We start from the raw sequence: 22,020 nt of genomic DNA on the forward strand, positions 1-22,020 counted from the left end.
TTACCTTCTATAAACAGGTTACTTCCTTTGAGTAAAGACTGCCTTATATGTATGCAGGAATTAAATGCAAAATCTAAGGTATCCTGAGAAAAGGGTCAGTTTTAGAATAAAATATTGCAAACATTTGTAGGCACTATCAGGATAATTATTACTATTTTGAATGAAGAACTTATTGTTAGAAGTTTTTGTATTATATCTAGATAAGTTTCAGAATTATCACAAAAAGTATTTTTCACACTGGTAGCTATCTGGGACAGAAATATGCCACCATACTTTTATTGTAATCTCTTGTTTATATTGTAAGGTAAAGGTTAAATGTTAATGACCTAGATAACTATTGATAAAATATGTTTACAAGACTTGGCTGATAATGGATATAGAGTTGATTTATGAAAACAGTTTTACAACGTTTGTATATCTAGGTAAGAATTTTTATGCTTTCCGAAGGGTGAAAAGTCATGTAGTTGTTGCCTTGCCACTCCTTCACATCTGTCTGTCTGTCTGTCTTTGTGTCACACTTCCCGTGTTCAGAGTGTAACTAAAGTACAGTGCAACCTCTGTAGAGCAGCACCCTTTGGGAGATACAAATATTGACTGTTATGTAGAGGTTGTTGTTCTGGAGAGGTAAATTTGATAGTATATTTCAGCTTAGGAAAATTTTGATGATGTTGTTATAAAGAGGTTTTTGCTTAAGAGAGGGCCACTCTGGAGAGGTTTTACTGTACTGAAAAGATTTATATGAAACTTAAAATACACATAGAGCTGGTGTGCAAAGCTTAAGAATCATAACATAGTTGTTTTAGCTCACCTGAACTTTAACACATTAACTCCCCCTCCCACCCTCTCATTTCCATCAAAACCGCCTCGGTAGCCTAGTGGTAGAGCGTCCGCTTCGAGTGCGGGAGGTCGTGGTTCGATACCAAAGACGTAAAAAATGGTACTAGTAGCTTCCTCGCTTAGCGCTCAGCATTAAGAGGATAGTGCTAGGACTGGTCAGCCCAGTGTCAGTATAATGTGATTGGGTGGGGTCCCTTACAGAAGCAAGCCTCTGTGGCGTACATGCTGCGTATTTGCTGTGTATATGCCGTGAACACAGTAGTACGCCAGAGGAGTACATTTTACATACACCGCATGCCGCGTACATGCCGTGTACTATTTCGACGAGTACACAGCATGTACGCAGGAGGTCACTAGTACACTTCAAGTACGCAGCACAGACTCTGAAAATTTAAGGAGTACACTGCATGTACGCAGGAGGGACTTGTACAAGAAAATAGTACACTGCATGTACACCGCAGATACTTTGAAATTTGTGCAGTATACTTCATATACGCGGGAAAGACTTGTACAATTTCTTTTGGCATTTATACTTAGTTTTTTTTTTATAAGTTAAAGTCTGAAGTAAACTTCATATACGCGGGAGGGACTTCATGCAGGAAGGATTTGTACATTTTTTTTTTTTGGAAGCAAGAACTTGATTTCCGAGTAACTTTTATCTTAATAGCATAGAATAGTTCAGATTACCGGTATTCTGAACAATAAAAATTTGCCAAACTATTTGCAATGTTCATTTGTGAAGCTTACATCTTAGTGATTTCTGAGCTGCACCTTGCATGCAGTGTAAAAATATATTCTTTTTCATTTTGAATTAATCCTGGAGCTTTCTAACTTGGATAATTGAAAAGCCTTATTTGAACTTCGTTGCATTACATTTTGTAATACATGAAATAATTCCAAAGATAATGCCTCAACAGCGCCCGAATGAGAAGAATTAATAGCTCTCACTGTTATTTGAATACTCTTAAGCAAACACCACTCTATCATGTTTTATAAAGGCTTTAATGCTCATTATGTTAACTCATTAAGGCCTCACCAAATTAAAAGTTGTTCATCGGATTTGCCGCTCGTATATTTTCAGAACGTTTTTGGCTAATTGCGCTTGCCCCATTGGAAAAATCAATCCAAAATTTATTGGTGCGCTACTTTTTACGGACGTAAAAGTGTATAAATGCTTATATAATTCCAGTCCTAGATTGTTCTCAGATGGATTTTAATCAAAATAAATACATACTACGCACACATCGTCTATAATAAATCATAACACTTATATTTAGTTGCATTAAAGTTGTTTCCCTTGATGCAGTTACGCCATTTTCTTCAAATGTTTACCAAATTACATGCTACAAAAACTGATTTATTTCATTGATAAGTGGATGGAGAAAAGCATACTAATTTATTTGATAACATCAATCTACATTATTTTGGTAAGGGCAAATACTTATTGATGCATGTCACTTATCTTTGTTCTGTTTTTTTCTGTCCAAATGATTAGCATTTGCATACAAAGTTGGTGGGGTAAGGAATTTACATTATCACAGCAGTTTCGCCACAAGAGTACACAGCATGTATGCAGCAGGAGTACACAGCATGTACGCCGCAGGACTCGGGCCAGGAGTACACAGCATGTACGCCGCAGGAGTACACAGAATGTACGCCGCAGGAGTACACAGCTTGTACGCCGCAGGGGTAGTACACCGCAGGCTCATTTGCATGTGAAAAGTGTATGTGCCGCGTACATGCTGCGTACTATTTCTCGCATACTTAATTCCTCCAGCGTACATCCTGTGTACTATGTAGTCCACAGCATGTATGCAGCAAGTAGTACGCGGCAGAGCTCATTTGCATGTCAAAAGTGTACTACAAACGTACTATCGGTGTATGTGCGGTGTATATCCTGCGTACTATTGATTTCAGTACACATCATGTACGCATCATATACGCTGTATGTACACAGCAAGAGTACACAGCAGGCCTTTTTCTTCTGTAAGGGGTATCATGCCACGTGTCTGCGGCATGATATTCCAGTGAGGCAGCACCATAAAGTTGGGCATTGTGCTCACTGCTACAAGTAGACACCGTCGTTTATATGACTGAAAAATTGTTGAAAAAGACGTTAAACCCGAACACACACACACACATATCTCCATCAAAACTTTCAACATAATGTTGCCTGTTTTGCATAATAAGCAAAACAAATTTTAAGTCATTTCAACAAAAGCATTTACGCAGTGCAAAAATGTACAATTTAAGAACCACTGCAGAAATATAAAACAGAAAATTGAAAAATGCAGACATTTAAGGCAGCAGAATAAACCACTTCTACAGCAAATTTGGCATGTTTATGGAGATAATAGCTGAATGCTTAAAGGGAGACAGATGAGGTTCTAAATGAAAAACACTCCCCAGCACAGTTTTATGCAAAATACACTACCTGAGCTGCCGTCCATTGATAATACTAGGCACTTTTTTCCTTGGCAGTTGCCTATTTTTATCCACCATTAGTTTGAATCTGGTTGCCCTAGATATGTTTATTAACTCCAAGAAACAAAATATTTAGGGCTAGACTGGAGTCATGCATGTTTGTCCTTGGTCTGTTGGTTTGTCCATCCATCATCTCAACCGTTTCATACATTTAGCATCAACTCTTAATCTCATCATGATGGTATACAGAGCATACTGGGTTCAAGGTCAAGTTCATACTTGGAGATCAAAGGATAGCTTTCATTTGTGTCTCACTATATCATCGAAACTACTGTAATTTGTTTATAAAGCTAACATCAGTTATTTACCTCATCAAGACAAATTGCACAGCGCACAACCAGGATCACCAAGTCCAAGGTTAACTTCACTCACAAATTCATGTCTGCTTCATATTGTTTAAACCGCTTGAAAGATATTCATAAAACTCGCAGCAGTTGTTTACCACATAGTCAAGGTCACAGGGGTCAAATATCATGTATCTTAAATTTGTTTTCACTCAGTATCTTCTTAACCAGTGGATGGATATTCATAAAACTAGCGTAATTTTTTTAACTCACCAAGACGACATGTAGAGTGCACAACCCAGGTCATTAGGTCCAAGGTCAATGTCACACTTGCAGGTCAAATGTCATGATCACTACATTTTACTTTACCATGTATGAAAGTGGCATCTGGGTGTATTAATTGCCTGTAGTGATAGCTCAAGTTTTTCCATGGTTTCCTTGCAATTGTACCGTGTTGGTAGATATATCAAGTTGCTCCTTGGATTAAGGGGCCAATGTTTGGATGGTCTGGGTTTTTGGTATTGTGATCTTATTTCTGTTCAGTACATCTGATTGAGCATGTACAAAATTTAATGTTGTTTCCTTTTTAGAATTGTCATCATGATGCTAAGATCAGTACCCCGGCTCTTAAGACGCATTTCATGGTCAGACACTCACTCTGTGACAAAGACACATGTTCACTATGCAGTTGGTAAACTGTTATCATTCCAAGAACCAGTGTTCTTCAGATCGTGTTTCTGTAGATACTTGTCTATAGATTCTAGGCATGTGACGCCTGTATTCCTGAGAGCAGAAAACTTCCGTGAGCGAACTGCAGCGGTGACGCAACATGGACGTTATACGTATGAGGATTTACTACATTATAGTGCAGCATTAGCAAATGAGTTTAATGAAGTTGCGAGCAGTTGGAAAAATGAGCCTGATTACACCAAAGACTCGAGGTTTCCACTAGCAGGTGAGCGCATAGCGTTTCTGTGCGAAAATGATTTGTCTTATGTTGTGACACAGTGGGCAGTTTGGATGTGTGGTGCTGTAGCAGTTCCCCTGTGCAAATCTCACCCAATCAGTGAACTGGAATACTTTGCTGATGATTCTGGGGCAAAGCTACTAGTGTGTTGTGAAAGTTATCGTGATATATTGGAACCAGTATCGCAGAACCATAATATATCATTGAAGATGATAACCCTTGATGATTTTAGTGGTGATTATGATGATGACTGTCACCACTTGGAGACAGATAAAGGGAGGCGACTTAGACATAGCCTTGAGGCACTATTAGTTGATGATACATACAGATATACAAAAGCACAGATCATATATACGAGTGGTACTACAGGTAGACCTAAGGTTAGTGCTTGAAAATAACCTTTAAAAGTATTTACGGCTAAATATTATACATTTGTTCTTGCATAAAATAGGAAGTTTTAACCTTTTTTATCACCAAAGTTTCAGATTGACCAACAGAGGTTGGCAAGCTGAAAATCAGGAAACTGATATCATATAGCATGATGCAAGACCTGTTCTCTTTTTATCTAGCATGGGGATATCAAATCAGTTATTATATATTTCAGGGCGTAGTTCATACATTTGGAAATCTTGATGCCCAAATGCAGGCGATGATTTCAGCATGGGGATGGACCTCCAGTGATGTAATTTTGCATGTGCTGCCACTACATCACGTGCATGGAATTGTAAATGTTCTGATGACTCCTCTGTACTGTGGTGCTATGTTTTTTATGCTGCCAAATTTTGACCCTAAAGAAGTAAGTAGTCTTTATATTATGACTATTACAAGAGCAATGCCGTTAATCTACTGTTGTGTCCCCAGCAGCAAATGAAATCATACGGTCCCTTAATATTTTGTTGCCGGCAAGATATATTTACTGCCATTGGACAAAAAAGGCTTATTTTTGTCTGTGTAATGTCAGGAAATGTTCAAAATTAATAAATTTTTAATTTTTTTTCTCATGGAAATATCCATTTTTCAGTGTCAAAGCAAAAACCAGTGCAAATAACTGAATTTGTGAGTAAATAAAATGTCAGTAACATCTAAATTAGGCATGTGAACAGACAGAGGGCTATCTTAGTAAAATGGCCATATGATATCTTTGTAAAAACTGAATATTTCTGAATGAAACTTTGTAAAATGTTTGGTATTTGATCATGATTGAAAATAAAACTGTAAAAATGGAGAAATATGATTGGAAACATTCCTCTACAACTGAAAGAGCAACAGTTCAAAAAATAACAGGGAACTTACTGGGAGGCAGGTGGTGATGAGACGATATGCAGTCTGCAACAATCTACATTACACCCACACCATTAACCCCCCTCCCCCCCCCCCACCCGCCAAAGAAAACAACAAATTTATTTAGTTTCTTGCCAGTTAGTATCCTGTCACCACCACTGCACACACACCCAGCTCTCCACTTCCCATTCCCACCTCCCATGAAAAGAAATCTTTAAATTTTGCTTTTTCTTTAAATTTTGTTTCCGTCCTTCTCTGATATAACCCTCCAAGCATATATTGCCCCACTTGGCGGATCTCTTGTTATTTTATGTGGAACAAAAAAAATAGTTCTACAAAAAAATATGATTAGCTGTACATGTTTAGATTTATGGAAGTCAGTACGTGCCATACTGTTAAAATGGAAATGTATGGGAAAACAATTGGTGGTCTGTAACTTAAATGGTTTGGCTTGACCCAAAATAAAAATGTACAGCAAGAATGTGGAACTGGGACTGCCAAACAAGCTACTGTAATAAAAAATGTAAAGAAAATCCTTGACTGTAGGGGACCCATGGCCAAGTGATCAAGGTTGCTGGCTTCAAATTACTTGACCATTACCACCATGGGTTCTAAACCTTGTTTGATGTGTAGATTTCTATCATGCCAAGAAGTCATCAAGCTGACTAATGGAAGCTTGGTGGTTGTACTCAGTGGCTCGTCCCTGACTGAAATAGAGTCACACCTTGGGTCTTCCTCCAACTTGATGTATTGGAAAGTCACCATATGACCTATAAACAAATAAGTTCTTACCTGTAGTAAGTATTGAACACTTTAATCACAACCAAAGAAATATGCCAGAAAACTTGAACGAAAAAAATGACGATGTTGTGATGGTCAAGAGCAATGATGTGGTATCTGGACTTTGTCAGTTTGGTTTTCTGGTCTTTATAGCGCCAGTGTGACTTGATCTGAGATCAAAGGGTCTTTTGTTTTGCAGGTAATGAATGTCTATAGACCGTTAAATAAGTCATTGCTAAATGAAATAAACAAAGAGGATACAGAGCCATGGTTTTATCATGTTACAGGTATGGAAGGCTTTATTACGAGATGATCTCTCTATCAACATGTTTATGGCTGTGCCAACAATATATGCCAAACTTATTGAGGAATATGACAAACAGAGACATGCTGACAATAAATATATTCCAGATAATCTGCCTTCTGTATTAACAGAAAAATTCAGGTCAGTGATTTTTAGCTTGACTATACAAAGTATGGAGAGCTGTCCTACTCGACCTGGCATTGGCATCGGCATCCTTCTGCATCTGCACCTTGGTTAAAGTTTTGATGCACTTTCTGTTTATCTCTGTAATTACTTGATGGGTTTGTTTTAAACTTAAATTAGTTATTCCTCATCATCACCCACATTGTATGGCAAAAGGGCCATAACTCTCACACCAATATTTCATGAATCATCCCCCCTTTTTACTAAGAATTTTAGGTTAAAGTTTTGATGCACTTTCACTCTATCTCAGTTATTACTAAATGGATTTGATTCAAACTGAAAGTAGTTGTTCCACATCATCTCCCACATCATATGACACATGGTCCATAACTCTGGTACCAATATTTAATGAATTATCCCGCCTTTTACTTAGAATTTCAGGTTAAAGTTTTGATGCACTTTCACTCTATCTCAGTGCTTACGGAATGGGGGGGGGGGGGCGGAGCTAAAAATAGTTGTTCAACATCATCACTCACATCATATGACACAAGGGCCATAACTCTTGCACCAATATTTCATGAATTATTCCCCCCCCCCCCCCCCCCCCCCTCTTTTTGACTTAAAATTTCAGGTTAAAGTTTTGATGCACTTTCACTCTGTCTCAGTTATTACTAAATGGACTTGATTCAAACTTAAAGTAGTTATTCCACTTTATCACCCACATCATATGACACAAGGCACATAACTCTTGCACCAATTTTTCATGAGTTATGCCCCCTTTTACTTAGAATCTAGGGTTAATTTTGATGCATTTTCACTATATTTAGATATCTCGGGTGGGCAGATGGTCTAGTGGAAACACACTTGACTGTCAATCCAGAGGTCAGGGTTCGAATCCCGGTCCAGGCACTGGAAATTTCTGAGATGCTCTCGAGTGTCTCCCACCTAACTGAGAGGCCTGTACTGGTTCTTCCCAGGAAAGACGGCTTCGCGTGTATCGGTGCTATACACTGGGCACGTTAAAGAACCAGACTGTCTATTCGCAAAGAGCTAGGCTAAGTTAGCCTGACAGGCCTGTATCTAAAAAGGATTTCTCTCTATCTAATCTGGGGGCATTATCTCACTCTATCTCTCTGGTCAGATCGCTCTGTGTCTGTACTAGTAGAGGATGAATTTCACGCCTTGTGTGGCTGCGTTTGAACTATGTAAAACACCTTTGAATGTGTTTATCATAAAAAGGGCGCTATATAAATCTGGTATAATAATAATAATAATAATAATGACAATATTACTAAATGGATTTGATTCAAACTTGAAGTAGTTGTTCAACATCATCACCCACATCATATGACACAGGGTGTATAACTCTTACACCAATATTTTATGAACTATGCCCCCTTTTTGCTTAGAATTATACTTATTTAGTGTTTTGATACACTTTATCTTTATCCCTCTTATTACTTAATATTTTTGATACAGACTCACGCTATTGTGCAATATCTTCATCATGAAACACTCCAGTGACAGCGCCAGCTTCCTCAGATGTGCCTTTTACTATTTAGCATTGAAATAGTCGAGCGCGCTGTCTCCTGTGACAGCTCTTGTTATCTTCTCCAAGCAAAAAGTGCTCAATATGAGTTATAATGTGATTGGTCTGTGTTCTTGGTCTTTAATGTCAGCTGTTAACAGTTTTACATAGACAAAGTAAAAAAGTAGTTCATTTGAGTGATAAAGGGCAGTTACGGCCCTTGTGTTTCAGCAACTGATCATTTGCACAGTCTTGAGTGTTGATGAATACAGTAGCAGGTAACAGTATTTTTAACCAGGTTGGAGAATGCTGTTGGGTGGGCATGCAGACGGGCTGACAGCTATAGAGTTTGGTTTTTCTCAATAACTTACAATCAGCAATGAACGATTACAAAGAAACGTTGTATATAGTTAGCTTGCAAAGAGAAGGAGCATGGGATTACACACTGGAATTAAGGTTAAGGTCACCACTACTAAAATTAGAGAGAAAAAAAACCCATTTAGTGACTTGCGTCAGGAATGACTTTTATCAGTGAAACTTGGTGTATAGGTTGTTTGCATAGAGAGGGAGTTTAGGGTTGCATATGCATAGGTGTAGCCAGGATTAAAGAAATAGCATAAAAAGTATGTTAATGGAATACAATTTGCAAACTTTTCTGAAAAAAGTGGGATGCGTTCCTTAAATGATTTAAGAAATCATAGCAGATGGAATGAACATAAGAACAACATTGCCTTTCCCTTTAAAATTCAAGATGATTTAACCCATACAAAACTTCACAAGGTAAACTTTAGCATTAGTCTGTGTTTATGAGAAATGTTGTATAAAACATTAAAAAAATCTTATTGTCTACACATGTGCAATAAATTTTTTAAAATTTAAACTATTGATAACCATTTTAAAAGTCAACATTTGACAATAATATAAAATGTGTTTGGTAAAATAACACACAGCTGAGGACTGGTCCACTAAAAAAGATTCAACACCCAAGAGATACACTGAAACTTTTATTTTATTTCTAAACACAGTTGAAATTATAATATGTAAAGATTAAAAAGACTTTTACAAGATTTCCATTTTATTTTAAACTGCAGATTGATGGTGAGTGGGTCTGCTGCTTTGCCACAACCAGTCATGAAGAAATGGGAAGATATTACTGGTCACACTCTGCTTGAGAGATATGGGATGACAGAAGTAGGCATGGCCTTAACAAATCCTCTGCATGGAAAACGTGTGCCTGGTGAGCTTTTCAGATGTCCTAAATTTTTGTTTGTTCTGAAGACAATCTTAAGTATAAGTAATAGGGCTATTGTAAACTTGAGCCCGGAATTCTTACTAAATGATATTTCCCATTGATGTACATTGGTATACATTGATGTACATTGATATACATTGGTATACAGGAAAATGATTATTTCTGTCAGACTACAGAAAATGCATCAGTGTGTAATATACTGTTTGGACTGGACATATACATGAAATGTATGGTTGATATTTCAGGTACTGTTGGTCTTCCATTCCCAGGAGTGTCTGTGCAGATTGTGGAGCATGACAAACAGGGGGACGGGTACAGAATACTGGCTTCAGGGGATTCTCAAAATATTGTTGCTTCTCCAGGTCTGTATAGTTAAGACTTGATGTTAGAATTTGGGTCATTTTTGTCTACACAAGTTAGGTTTTATTTATTTTGTTTAAGATTGGATTTGAAGTTATCATGTGTAAGTTTCACATTCTGGATTATATGATATGTTGGCGTTTGAAGTAAATATTTTACAGACAATGTGTGAGCCCTTTACAATTCAAATTTTATGTTATAAGCTTGTTTGGGAGGAGCTGTTGTGATTGCACTGTGTCCGGCATTAGCTTTTCAGCTCAACAGAGTACAAGCTGCTCAGGGTAAGCTATTGTGATTGCACTATGTCCGGCATTAGCTTTTCAGTTCAACAGAGTACAAGGTGCTCAGGGTAAGCTATTGTGATTGCACTGTGTCCGGCATTAGCTTTTCAGCTCAACAGAGTACAAGGTGCTCAGGGTAAGCTATTGTGATTGCACTATGTCCGGCATTAGCTTTTCAGCTCAACAGAGTACAAGGTGCTCAGGGTAAGCTATTGTGATTGCACTGTGTCCGGCATTAGCTTTTCAGCTCAACAGAGTACAAGGTGCTCAGAGTAAGCTATTGTGATTACACTATGTCAGGCATTAGCTTTTCAGCTCAACAGAGTACAAGGTGCTCAGGGTAAGCTATTGTGATTACACTATGTCAGGCATTAGCTTTTCAGCTAAACAGAGTACAAGGTGCTCAGGGTAAGCTATTGTGATTACACTGTGTCCGGCATTAGCTTTTCAGCTCAACAGAGTACAAGGTGTTCAGGGTAAGCTATTGTGATTGCACTGTGTCGGGCATTAGCTTTTCAGCTCAACAGAGTACAAGGTGCTCAGGGTAAGCTATTGTGATTGCACTGTGTCCGGCATTAGCTTTTCAGCTCAACAGAGTACAAGGTGCTCAGGGTAAGCTATTGTGATTGCACTGTGTCCGGCATTAGCTTTTCAGCTCAACAGAGTACAAGGTGCTCAGGGTAAGCTATTGTGATTACACTATGTCAGGCATTAGCTTTTCAGCTCAACAGAGTACAAGGTGCTCAGGGTAAGCTATTGTGATTACACTGTGTCCGGCATTAGCTTTTCAGCTCAACAGAGTACAAGGTGCTCAGGGTAAGCTATTGTGATTACTCACTATCTGTCATCTGTCAACATTTTCTTCAAACAATATCTCTTAAGCTAAAAACAGAAAAATCTTCAAATGATGTTTCCTAAACCACTTGTTCGATTTTAGAATGATTACACAGAAATGTTACTTATGATAAGTGAACCTCCACCAAGATTATTCAACTTATTCTGCTTTGTAAAACAAATATGGCTGCCAGTAGGCTTGGTCACATTTCCCTGTATGTATGATAGTAGATACTTTAAAAATAAGCTCCAGATTCTGCTTGTCCAATTGAAAATAATTTCACATAAATAACCCTTGGGTGACGCTTTGACAAGAATGTTCAAATTATTACCATTCATCGAAAAACAAGGCTATTGAAAGACATGATTACTATTCTTTATATGTACATTGTATATAGTGGAAACCGGCTGGCGAGATTTTGAAATAATTTTACATAGTCATTTGGTGACCCTTCCCCAAGACTGTTTTAATAGTTTAGATTCATCAAAAATATGGCCACCAGAGAGCATGGCCACTTGTCACTAAATGTAAATAGTGGAAAATATCTTCTGCCCAGAAACTGCACGAAATATTATGTGATGGTGCGTGCTTCTGTCTGTCTGTCTTTCTGATATATTTTGTATCCGGAGCATGACCCAAAAACTCAACAGCCGTTCATGGTAGTGACTTCTTTAAGGGGGCTACCAGAGCTAAAAACAGAAAAATGACTAGTTCTAATGAACCACTGGGCTAAACTTCTTCTGTAGAATGCTTGCATTTACCTGGTATTTGCTTATCAAAGTTGAAATAGAAAAATCCTTTAACGATTCTTCTCATGAAATGCTTGTTAAAGGCCATCTTTATTTGTAAAAAATGCAATATGGCTGCCATGGGCAGGTCTGCTTCTCTATACAGCTGTATAAAACTTTGAAAATCACCTCTAAATCTACATGCCAGTTTTTAAAGTAATTTTGCAGAAATGTTTCTTGCGATACCTTTTCAAGCATTGGAACTCTGATGAGTGAAGTAGGTTCACTGTGGCCCTCTTGTTACACAAATCAACTTCTTCTCTTGAACAACTTGCATGGATCTCAAATGTTTGTGCACATTGATTCACCTTAATCCTTTTCAGTGGTTGCCAAGGCTATAGTTTCAATGGGATAACTTTTCTACTACATGATGTATCTTCAACCAACTTTGTCTGTAGCATCCTTCTATGGGCCTGTCTCAATGTTTATACAGATGATTAAGCTTAAACCAGGATCACCAGGGCTAAAAATAAAAAAAACTCGCATCAATTACTTTACTTCTTTTATGAACTGCTCAATAGACATTTAGCAAACTTGGTCAGAAGCATCCGTGCATGAACCGTCCTCAGATTTACTCAGATGGTTCAGATGTTTCAGCTTTACTGCACTGAGAGGCTGTAAGAACTAACACACTTAAAAAGTGAAAGATGTTTAAACAACTTCTCACAAACTGCTTTAGGCCAGAAGTAAGCTAAGGTCAGGTGAGTTACTAAGAGGACCCTGTAATTTTATCTTTTATTCATGTTCATTTTGACATTGAAATGGAAACAACTTTGAAAACTCATTATATACACTGTTTTTTAAGAAATTTGTTAAACTGTGTACGTATAAAAAAGTAATTAAACATTACCAACTATTATATTATAGGCCTTGAAAACCATTCTGGGGAGTTACTGATCAAGGGAGATAATGTATTTTCTGAGTACTGGAATAGACCTGATGCCACTGCTGATGCCTTCATGAAGGATGGTTGGTTCAAAACTGGTAATGTGTTTTTGCATATCATTACAACTTAATTTATAGAATGTAAGGAATGTATTTAAGGCACTATTGCGTTGTAAAGTGTAAATTAGGAACTGTTCAGTTGTGTAGTGTATTTCAGACAATATCAAGTTGTACAGTGTATTTCATGCACTGTCGAGTTATACTGTGTATTTCATGCACTATTACAGTGTATTTCATGCACTATCGAGTTTTACAGTGTATTTAAGGCACTGCTCAGTTGTATAGTGTATTTCATGCACTATTGAGTTGTACTGTGTATTTCATGCACTATTACAGTGTATTTCATGCACTATCGAGTTTTACAGTGTATTTCAGGCACTGCTCAGTTGTACAGTGTATTTCAGGCTCTATTGAGTTGTACAGTGTTATGTCCGGCACTATGGAGTTTTAAAGTGTATTTCAGGCACTATTCAGTCTTATAGTGTATTTCAGGCACTATTGAGTTGTACAGTGTATTTCAGGCTCTATTGAGTTGTACAGTGTATTTCAGGCACTATTCAGTCTTATAGTGTATTTCAGGCACTATTGAATTGTACAGTGTATTTCAGGCACTGCTGAGTTGTACAGTGTATTTCAAGCACTGCTGAGTGTACAGTGTATTTCAGGCACTATGGAGTTGTACAGTGTATTTCAGGCACTGTTGAGTTGTACAGTGTATTTCAGGCACTGTTGAGTTGTACAGTGTTTTTCAAGCACTGTTAAGTTGTACAGTATATTTTAGGCACTATTAAGTTGTACACTATATTTCAGGCACTGTTGAGGTGTACAGTATTATGTCAGGCACTAGTGAGTTTTACAGTGTATTTCAATTATTATTGAATTGTACAGTGTATTTCAGGTACTATGGAGTTGTACAGTGTTTTCAGGCACTATTAAATTGTACTGTGTATTTCAGGCACTATGGAGTTATACAGTGTTTTCAGGCACTATTAAATTGTACAGTGTTTTCAGGCACTAGTATTGAATTGTACAGTGTATTTCAGGCACTGTTAAGTTGTACAGTGTATTTCAGGCACTATTGTGTTGTACAGTATATTTCAGGCACTGTTAAGTTCTACTCTGTATTTCAGGCACTATTGAGGTGTACAGTGTTATGTCAGGCACTGTTAAGTTGTACAGTGTATTTCAGTTACTATTGAATTGTACAGTATATTTCAGGCACTATGGAGTTGTACAGTGTTTTCAGGCACTATGGAGCTGTACAGTGTTTTCAGGCACTATTAAATTGTACAGTGTTTTCAGGCACTAGTATTGAATTGTACAGTGTATTTCAGGCACTATGGAGTTGTACAGTGTTTTCAGGCACTATTAAATTGTACAGTGTTTTCAGACACTAGTATTGAATTGTACAGTGTATTTCAGGCACTATGGAGTTGTACAGTGTTTTCAGGCACTATTAAATTGTACAGTGTTTTCAGGCACTAGTATTGAATTGTACAGTGTATTTCAGGCACTATTAAATTGTACAGTGTATTTCAGGCACTATTAAATTGTACAGTGTATGTCAGGCACTATGGAGTTGTATAGTTTTTAGGCACTATTAAATTGTACAGTGTTTTCAGGCACTAGTATTGAATTGTACAGTGTATTTCAGGCACTATTAAATTGTACAGTGTATTTCAGGCACTATTGATTTGTACAGTGTATGTCAGGCACTATGGAGTTGTATAGTTTTTAGGCACTATTAAATTGTACAGTGTTTTCAGGCACTAGTATTGAATTGTACAGCGTATTTCAGGCACTATTAAATTGTACAGTGTATTTCAGGCACTATTTAGTTGTACAGTGTATGTCAGGCACTATGGAGTTGTACAGTGTTTTCAGGCACTATTAAATTGTACAGTGTTTTCAGACACTAGTATTGAATTGTACAGTATTTCAGGCACTATTAAATTGTACAGTGTATTTCAGGCACTATTAAATTGTACAGTGTATTTCAGGCACTATTGAATTGTAAATACAGTGTATTTCAGGCACTGTCAAGTTGGATGGACCTTTCTCAAATTTGTTCAAATTGTTCTGCTTGTACTTAAGGGGTGCCACAGCTAAAACTAAAAAAATAACATTATAAGGACTTCTTCTCATAAACAGTTTCCTAGATCTTCATCGAACTTTATCAGAAGTATAATTTGATGGACCTTTCTCATATTTTTCTACTGGTTCCTCATGACCACTTAGAGGCTGCTAGAGCTATAAATAGAAAAACCTCTAAACAATTCATTCCTATAAACAACTTGATGTATCTTCACCATACTTGGTTAGAAGTATCCATGGATAGCATTTTTTGCAAGTTTAAACATACAGCTATTCTTGACTGTCCATCTTCACCAAATATGGTGTGTAGAATCCTTGGATGGAGCTTTCTATGGTTCAGCTTGACTGTCTCTGTCTTGCTTAGGTCATGTAATATATTATCTGTTTATCATATTTTGGGATGAATGTTGCCTTTCACGATATAATGTGTCAAACATGTGTTCCAGGTCAAAAGGTCAATGTCAGTTTAGCGACTTACAATTAATAATAGATGTTTGCATATATTCATTTTTATTGTGACTGCTTGATGTCCGTCGTGCACTGTGCGTCGTCCGTTGTTTGTCAACAATTTCTAAAAAAATCTTCTTCTTGAAAACCACTCGGCAGAATTACACCAAACTTCACAGGAATGATCCTTGGGTGGCCCCCTTTTCAAAATTGTTCAAAGAATTGAATTCCTTGCAGAACTCTGGTTGCCATGGCAACTGAAAGGAAAAACTTAAAAAATTTTCTTGTCCAAAACTACAGGGCCTAGGGCATTGATATCTGGTGTGTAGCATCATCTAGTGGTCCTCTACCAAATAGGGTCAAATATGGCCCCGCCCTGGGGGTCACATGGTTTATATAGACTTATATTGAGAAAACTTTGAAAATCTTCTTGTACAAAACCACACGGCCTAGGACTTTGATATTTGGTATGTAGCATCATCTAGTGGTCCTCTACCAAGATTGTTCAAATTATCCCCCTAGGATCAAATATGGCCCCGCCCCGTGGGTCCAAAGTTTTACATAGACTTACATATAGGAAAAAACGTTTAAAAATCTTCTTGTCTGAAACCACAACACTTAGACCTTTGATATTTGGTTTGTAGCATTGTCTTATGGTCCTCAACCAAAATTGTTCAAATTGTACCCCTGGGGTGAAAAGAGGCCCTGCCCTAGGGGTCTTAAGTTTTATATAGACTTGTATAGGAAAAAACTTTAAAAATCTTCTTGTCTGAAACCATACAACCTAGGCTTTTGATATTTGGTGTGATGCATTGTCTAGTAGTCCTCTACCAAAATTATTCAAATTATGCCCCTGGGGTTAAAAGAGGCCACGCCCTGGGGTCACTTAGTTATTATGTTAGTTATATAGGAAAAAATACTTGAAAAATCATTTGATCCTATTTCCAAGACTGTTTAATTATAATTACCTGATGACCCCAAGTAATATGTTGTCACTTGATTGTGACCTTGACCTACTGATCTACTTTCTTGTTTTTAGCCCACCATCATCAGATGGTGGGCTATTCAAATCACTCTGCGTCCGTGGTCCGTCTTCCTTCTGTCCGTCCTTCCGTCCATTAATAATTTCTCGTTATCGCATCTCCTCAGAAACTACCAGGGGGATTTTGACCAAACTTTGTCAGAATGATGTATTGGTACCCTAGTTGTGTCCCCCTGAAAATCAGACTGGTTCAACAATTTTTTAGTGAGTTATGGCCCTTTACTTATTTCTATAATTTACATAGATTTATATAGGGAAAAACTTTGAAAATCTTCTTGTCCAAAACCACAGAGCTTAGGGCTTTGATATTTGGTTTGAAGCATCATCTAGTGGTCCTCTACCAAGATGATTCAAATTATTTCCCTGGGGTCAAATATGGCCCCGCCCCGGGGTCACATGGTTTATATAGACTTATATAGGGAAAAACTTTGAAAAACCTCTTGTTCAAAACCACAGGGCCTAGGGCTTTGATATTTTGTATGTGACATCATCTAGTGGTCTTCTACTAAGATTTTTCAAATTATCCCCCTAGGGTCTAATATGGCCCCGCCCCGGGGGTCACATGGTTTACATAGACTTATATAGGGAAAAACTTTGAAAATCTTCTTGTCCAAACCACAAAGCCTAGGGCATTGGCATTTGTAATGTAGCATCATCTAGTGGTTCTCTACCAAGTTTATTCAAATTATCCCCCTAGGGTCAAATATGGCCCTGCCCTGGGGGTCACATGGTTCATATAGACTTATATAGGGAAAAGCTTTTAAAATCTTCTTGTCAATAACCTACAACATTCAAATTTGGACCACATGTATGGTTTTGAGTGGCAAGATGAACCTTGACATGCGTTGACCTTGATTTTGACCTAGTGACCTACTTTCACATTTCTGTAGCTACAGCCTTCAAATTTGAACCACATGCATAGTTTTGTGCACTGAAAAAAACTTTGACCTTGACATTGACCAAGTGACCTACTTTCACATTTTTGAAGGTACAGGCTTCAAATTTGGACCACATGCATAATTCTGTGTTCCGAAATAAAATTTGACCTTGATTTTGACCTAGTGACCTACTTTCACATTTCTCAAGCTACAGCCTTCATATTTGGACCACATGCATAGTTCTGTGTTCTGAAATAAAATTTGACATTGATTTTGACCTAGTGACCTACTTTCACATTTCTCAAGCTACAGCCTTCAAATTTGGACCACTTGCATAGTTTTGTGTACCGAAATGAACTTTGACCTTAAGATTGACCTAATGACCTACTTTCACATTTCTGTAGCTACAGGCTTCAAATTTAGACCACATGCATAGGATTGTGTACCAAAACAAACTTTGACCTTGACATTGACCCTGTGACCTACTTTCACATTTTTGAAGGTACAGGCTTTAAATTTGGACCACATGCATAGATTTGTGTTCTGAAGTGTAATTTGACCTTGATTTTGACCTAATGACCTACTTTTACATTTCTCAAGCTACAGCCTTCAAATTTGGACCACTTGCATAGTTCTGTGTACCGAAATAAACTTTGACCTTAAGATTGACCTAGTGACCTACTTTCAGATTTCTCAAACTACAGCCTTCAAACTTGATGCACATGCATAGTTTTGTGTACAAAGAACTTTGTCATTGAAATTGATCTAGTGACCTACTTTCACATTTCTCAAGCTACAGCTTTCGAATTTGGACCACATGCACAGTGTTGTGTACAGAAATGAAATTTGACCTTGAGCTAGTCAATAAGTCTTCAAATTTGGAACACTCAAAAATGGCACATTGGTGGGTGCCAAGATCACTCTGTTATTTCTTGTTTAAGATACAGCCTTGAAATTTTGATGACATACACAGTTTTGCACACCAATCGTAAAACTGAATTTCATTGACCATGAATGTGACCTACTGACTTTCTTAATATTTTATCATCAGTTTGACATTTGAAACATGTAGCTCATATTACTCAGGTGAGCGATCCAGGGTCATCATGACCCTCTTGTTGATATTGTAACACAGATCTAAAATCACTGTGCTTCAACTATTATTTTTACATTCTTCTATCACATGCCATGTTGCATTTGTCAAGGAAATAAAGGGAAATACAACTAGGGTTCTTTGTTGCATGTTCAATGTTTCACAAGCATTTTATAAGTTCCAGATTAACCTTATACAATATACATTATAGGTATAATTAACTTTCTATCATGTGCCTGTTAACTAAAAGTACTAAGCCAGAAGAGGCACTGTATTTACCTATGAATAATAAAAATATACAGTCAGTTCAAATAGTGGGCTTTTCAATTTTGCAAAATTTGTCAGTCATTAAAAACACAATGTCCTTATAGATTAGATAAATGTTGCAGTGTTTTAAAGTTAAACCTTGGTAACATAAATATTTTCATGTCTTACATGTTTGTAAATTTGATGAATTAATGGTTTAATATAATGCTGATACTGGCAATTATTTTCAGGAGATACAGCAATGTACATAGATGGTGTGATTAAGATTGTTGGCCGTACATCTGTGGATGTCATAAAGAGTGGAGCATACAAAATTAGTGCTCTTGATATTGAGCGCCATCTTCTCGAACATTTTGGTATCAAAGACGTGGCTGTTATAGGTAGACTTTTTTTCTAGATAGCTTCATTATACTACATTTCCACTTTAATTAAATATGTATACACCAGTTTTGACACTGGAAATCATGCCAGGTCCTAACTTTTACAGCAAGGCAAATAACTGAGGTTATGATTGAAACTTTTCACGTCAGCATAATCTGGGATATGAACTGCTCTTAAAATGTATTGAATTCTTGTTTATACTAAATCAGTTGTAGGGGTCAGAAGTGTTTTAAGATCCCTAACTGTGTTTCATCCGAGGGAAGTTACAGTCTACTCCCTGTTTTCCATCAGTCTGTTAGTCTGGCAGTCGTCCCTCACACAAATAAGGATTCTGTGAAAACTTTGAACGGAAATGTACAAGACATTTTTTCATGAAACTTGGTTCATTAATTTGACAGAATGGCAATATGGAGAATACACAAACATTTTTATTTTCTTGCCGAGGCAACAACTGTGGTTGCTATGGCAACAAATAGTCAAAATTATGACAAAAGAGTAACAGCAGATTTCTGCAATAACTATAAAAAAAAACAAGTTCTTTATTTTATATGCTTATATATGAAGAATTTGCACATGTTTTCATTTTGTTTCTGTGACAGTGAATCTGGTTACTAGGTTACTGTGACAAAAAATAGTCAGATTTTGAAATTGAACTCGGAGGAGAAGATTTTCAAAGATTTTTTATATAACCGTATAGAGACAATAATCCTTGCCCCACTGCAGTCATGTTTTTAAAGAAAAAAATAGGTTGAAGGAAATTGGTATATGTCATCCAAGGAACATTGCTTTAAAAGTGTTTAGAAATCATGCCACTGTTTCTGAAAGTTTCGTATAGCCATATATGAAGAAAACGAGCCACAACTCATTGTGGCCAAGTATTTTTAACAGCTCAACGTGGTTTTAAAAGATTTGGTACAAAAGCACCCAAAAGACATTTCAGTAAAATTATTTTGAAACTGGGCCAGTAGTTTTATAGACGATTTCACATAGTCATATAGAGAAAACTAGCCTTACAAATTAACTTAGCTTGAAGAAGTTTGACAGATGGTCACCCAAGGTAAATTCAGTGAAATGAATTGGCCAACAGTTTCTCACACATATACAAGGTAACACAAGGAATGGTTGGATGTCGAGTAAAGTACAGATTTGATGCCGATAAATGTCTTCAGTTTTGTATTCTTACAGCCCAGTGAACAAAATTTAGGAGGGAGTAAACTGGAGTCATTTTGCTGGTGCTAGTGTCGACCCGTCTGTGCACCTGTGACAACTCCTGAAAGGATGGGCAGATTGAGTTAATTTTTGGTACATAAACTTGGACTGTAGCATCATTGTAACACCACCTCAGGATTGTTCACATGGACTTTGAGGCCCATCTTGGGTCTTCAAGAGCTAAAAATAGAAAAGAATCCATAGACAACTTTTCTTTGACCCCTACATGAATCTTCAAAAAACTTGCTTAGTATCATCATTGTAAGGTTGTTTTATAAACATCATTTATTGCTTGGCATAAGTCTTGTTTATGACCATATCATCTTTTTCAGTCAAGGCTGTTGGTGATCACCTGTAGTGCACCTTTCCCTAGTTGTAACAGAACACAGTCATAGATTGCAATATATAATTCTGATACATTTGCACTGATAGGACCTATGTATAGTTGTCAAAATTGATAAATTCAGCTTGTACATTGCAGAAATGTAAAAATTGTGTCTAATGTTTCATACTCGAGTTATAAAACATGTTGCAGGGTTACCAGATGAAACCTGGGGACAAATGATCACAGCTGTTCTTGTTATGAAGCCTGGTGAAACTGTGACACTACCAGATCTGCAAGCATGGTGCAAGGATAAAATGGCCCCTTATCACATCCCAAGAAATCTGAAGATTCTTGATAATATGCCGAGAAATGCCATGGGCAAAGTGAACAAAAAGGAGCTAGCAAAATCATTATTTCCAGAACACTTTAAAGAAAGCTGAAGTAACAGTATTTTAAAAAAGAACAATACTGTAACTACATTGTAGATAACTTTGAAATATACATTGGTAAAAATGATATTTAATTTTTCTTGAACCTGTCAGGGGATTGAATTGTAAAAACTAGACTTTTTTTAAATCCAAAGTGATAGAATTCTGCAATGCCGCAAAACGAGGGGCCTGTTCCACAAAACTTGTTTGTAGGATAGTAGTACAAATTTACACGCAAAAGTCATTTTTACGAAATTCATAGTTGCATGAAACTTTCATACATATACTTCAAGTAAAGTTATGGCATATAAAGTGATGTATAAAATTGTATATTACACTTAGTGTGCAAGAGCACTCAAGAATGGTTGGATGAGTAGAGATAATAAATAGTAATACATGTACACACAAAGTGGTTTTCCTTCATTATGTCTGCCTTCGAAAGTGGGGTATATTGTTTTGCAGATGTTGGTCGGTCAGTTGGTATGTTGGTCCATCCGTAGACCAATTGGTTTCCGGATGATAACTCAAGAACGCTTGGGCCTAGGATCATGAAAGTTGATAGGGAGGTTGGTTGAGGTCAGTTGCCCAAAGGTCAAGGTCACAGTGACCCGGAACAGTTAAATGGTTTCTGGATGATAACTCAAGAATGCTTGGGCCTAGGATCATATAAGTTGATTGGGAGTTTGGTTATGACCAGCAGATGAACCCTATTGATTTTAAGGTAAGTTGCTCAGAGGTCAAGGTCACAGTGACCCGGAACAGTTAAACGGTTTCCGGATGATAACTCAAGAACGTTTGGGCCTAGGA

General features: G+C 37.2%; 1 protein-coding gene across 3 annotated transcripts in view; it reads left to right on the forward strand.

The window, feature by feature from the left end:
* The window catches only part of LOC123550534 (malonate--CoA ligase ACSF3, mitochondrial-like), a 32,169-nt gene extending 10,868 nt beyond the window's left edge, over window positions 1-21,301 (forward strand). For 2 of the 3 annotated variants that reach the window (XM_053545657.1, XM_053545655.1), the window contains exons 2-9: window positions 4,196-4,952; window positions 5,177-5,368; window positions 6,921-7,078; window positions 9,680-9,825; window positions 10,086-10,202; window positions 12,972-13,088; window positions 19,101-19,250; window positions 20,996-21,301. In XM_053545657.1, coding sequence (XP_053401632.1) covers window positions 4,206-4,952; window positions 5,177-5,368; window positions 6,921-7,078; window positions 9,680-9,825; window positions 10,086-10,202; window positions 12,972-13,088; window positions 19,101-19,250; window positions 20,996-21,225 — 1,857 coding nt within the window. In that variant the 5' untranslated portion in view covers window positions 4,196-4,205 and the 3' untranslated portion in view covers window positions 21,226-21,301. Of the gene's footprint in view, window positions 1-265; window positions 423-4,195; window positions 4,953-5,176; window positions 5,369-6,920; window positions 7,079-9,679; window positions 9,826-10,085; window positions 10,203-12,971; window positions 13,089-19,100; window positions 19,251-20,995 lie in introns of those variants that run through there. The other variant, XM_053545656.1, reaches the window with a different exon arrangement.
* The last annotated feature ends 719 nt before the right edge of the window (window positions 21,302-22,020 follow it).

This window comes from Mercenaria mercenaria, chromosome 6, assembly GCF_021730395.1.
Source record: "Mercenaria mercenaria strain notata chromosome 6, MADL_Memer_1, whole genome shotgun sequence".
Lineage (NCBI taxonomy): Eukaryota > Metazoa > Mollusca > Bivalvia > Venerida > Veneridae > Mercenaria > Mercenaria mercenaria.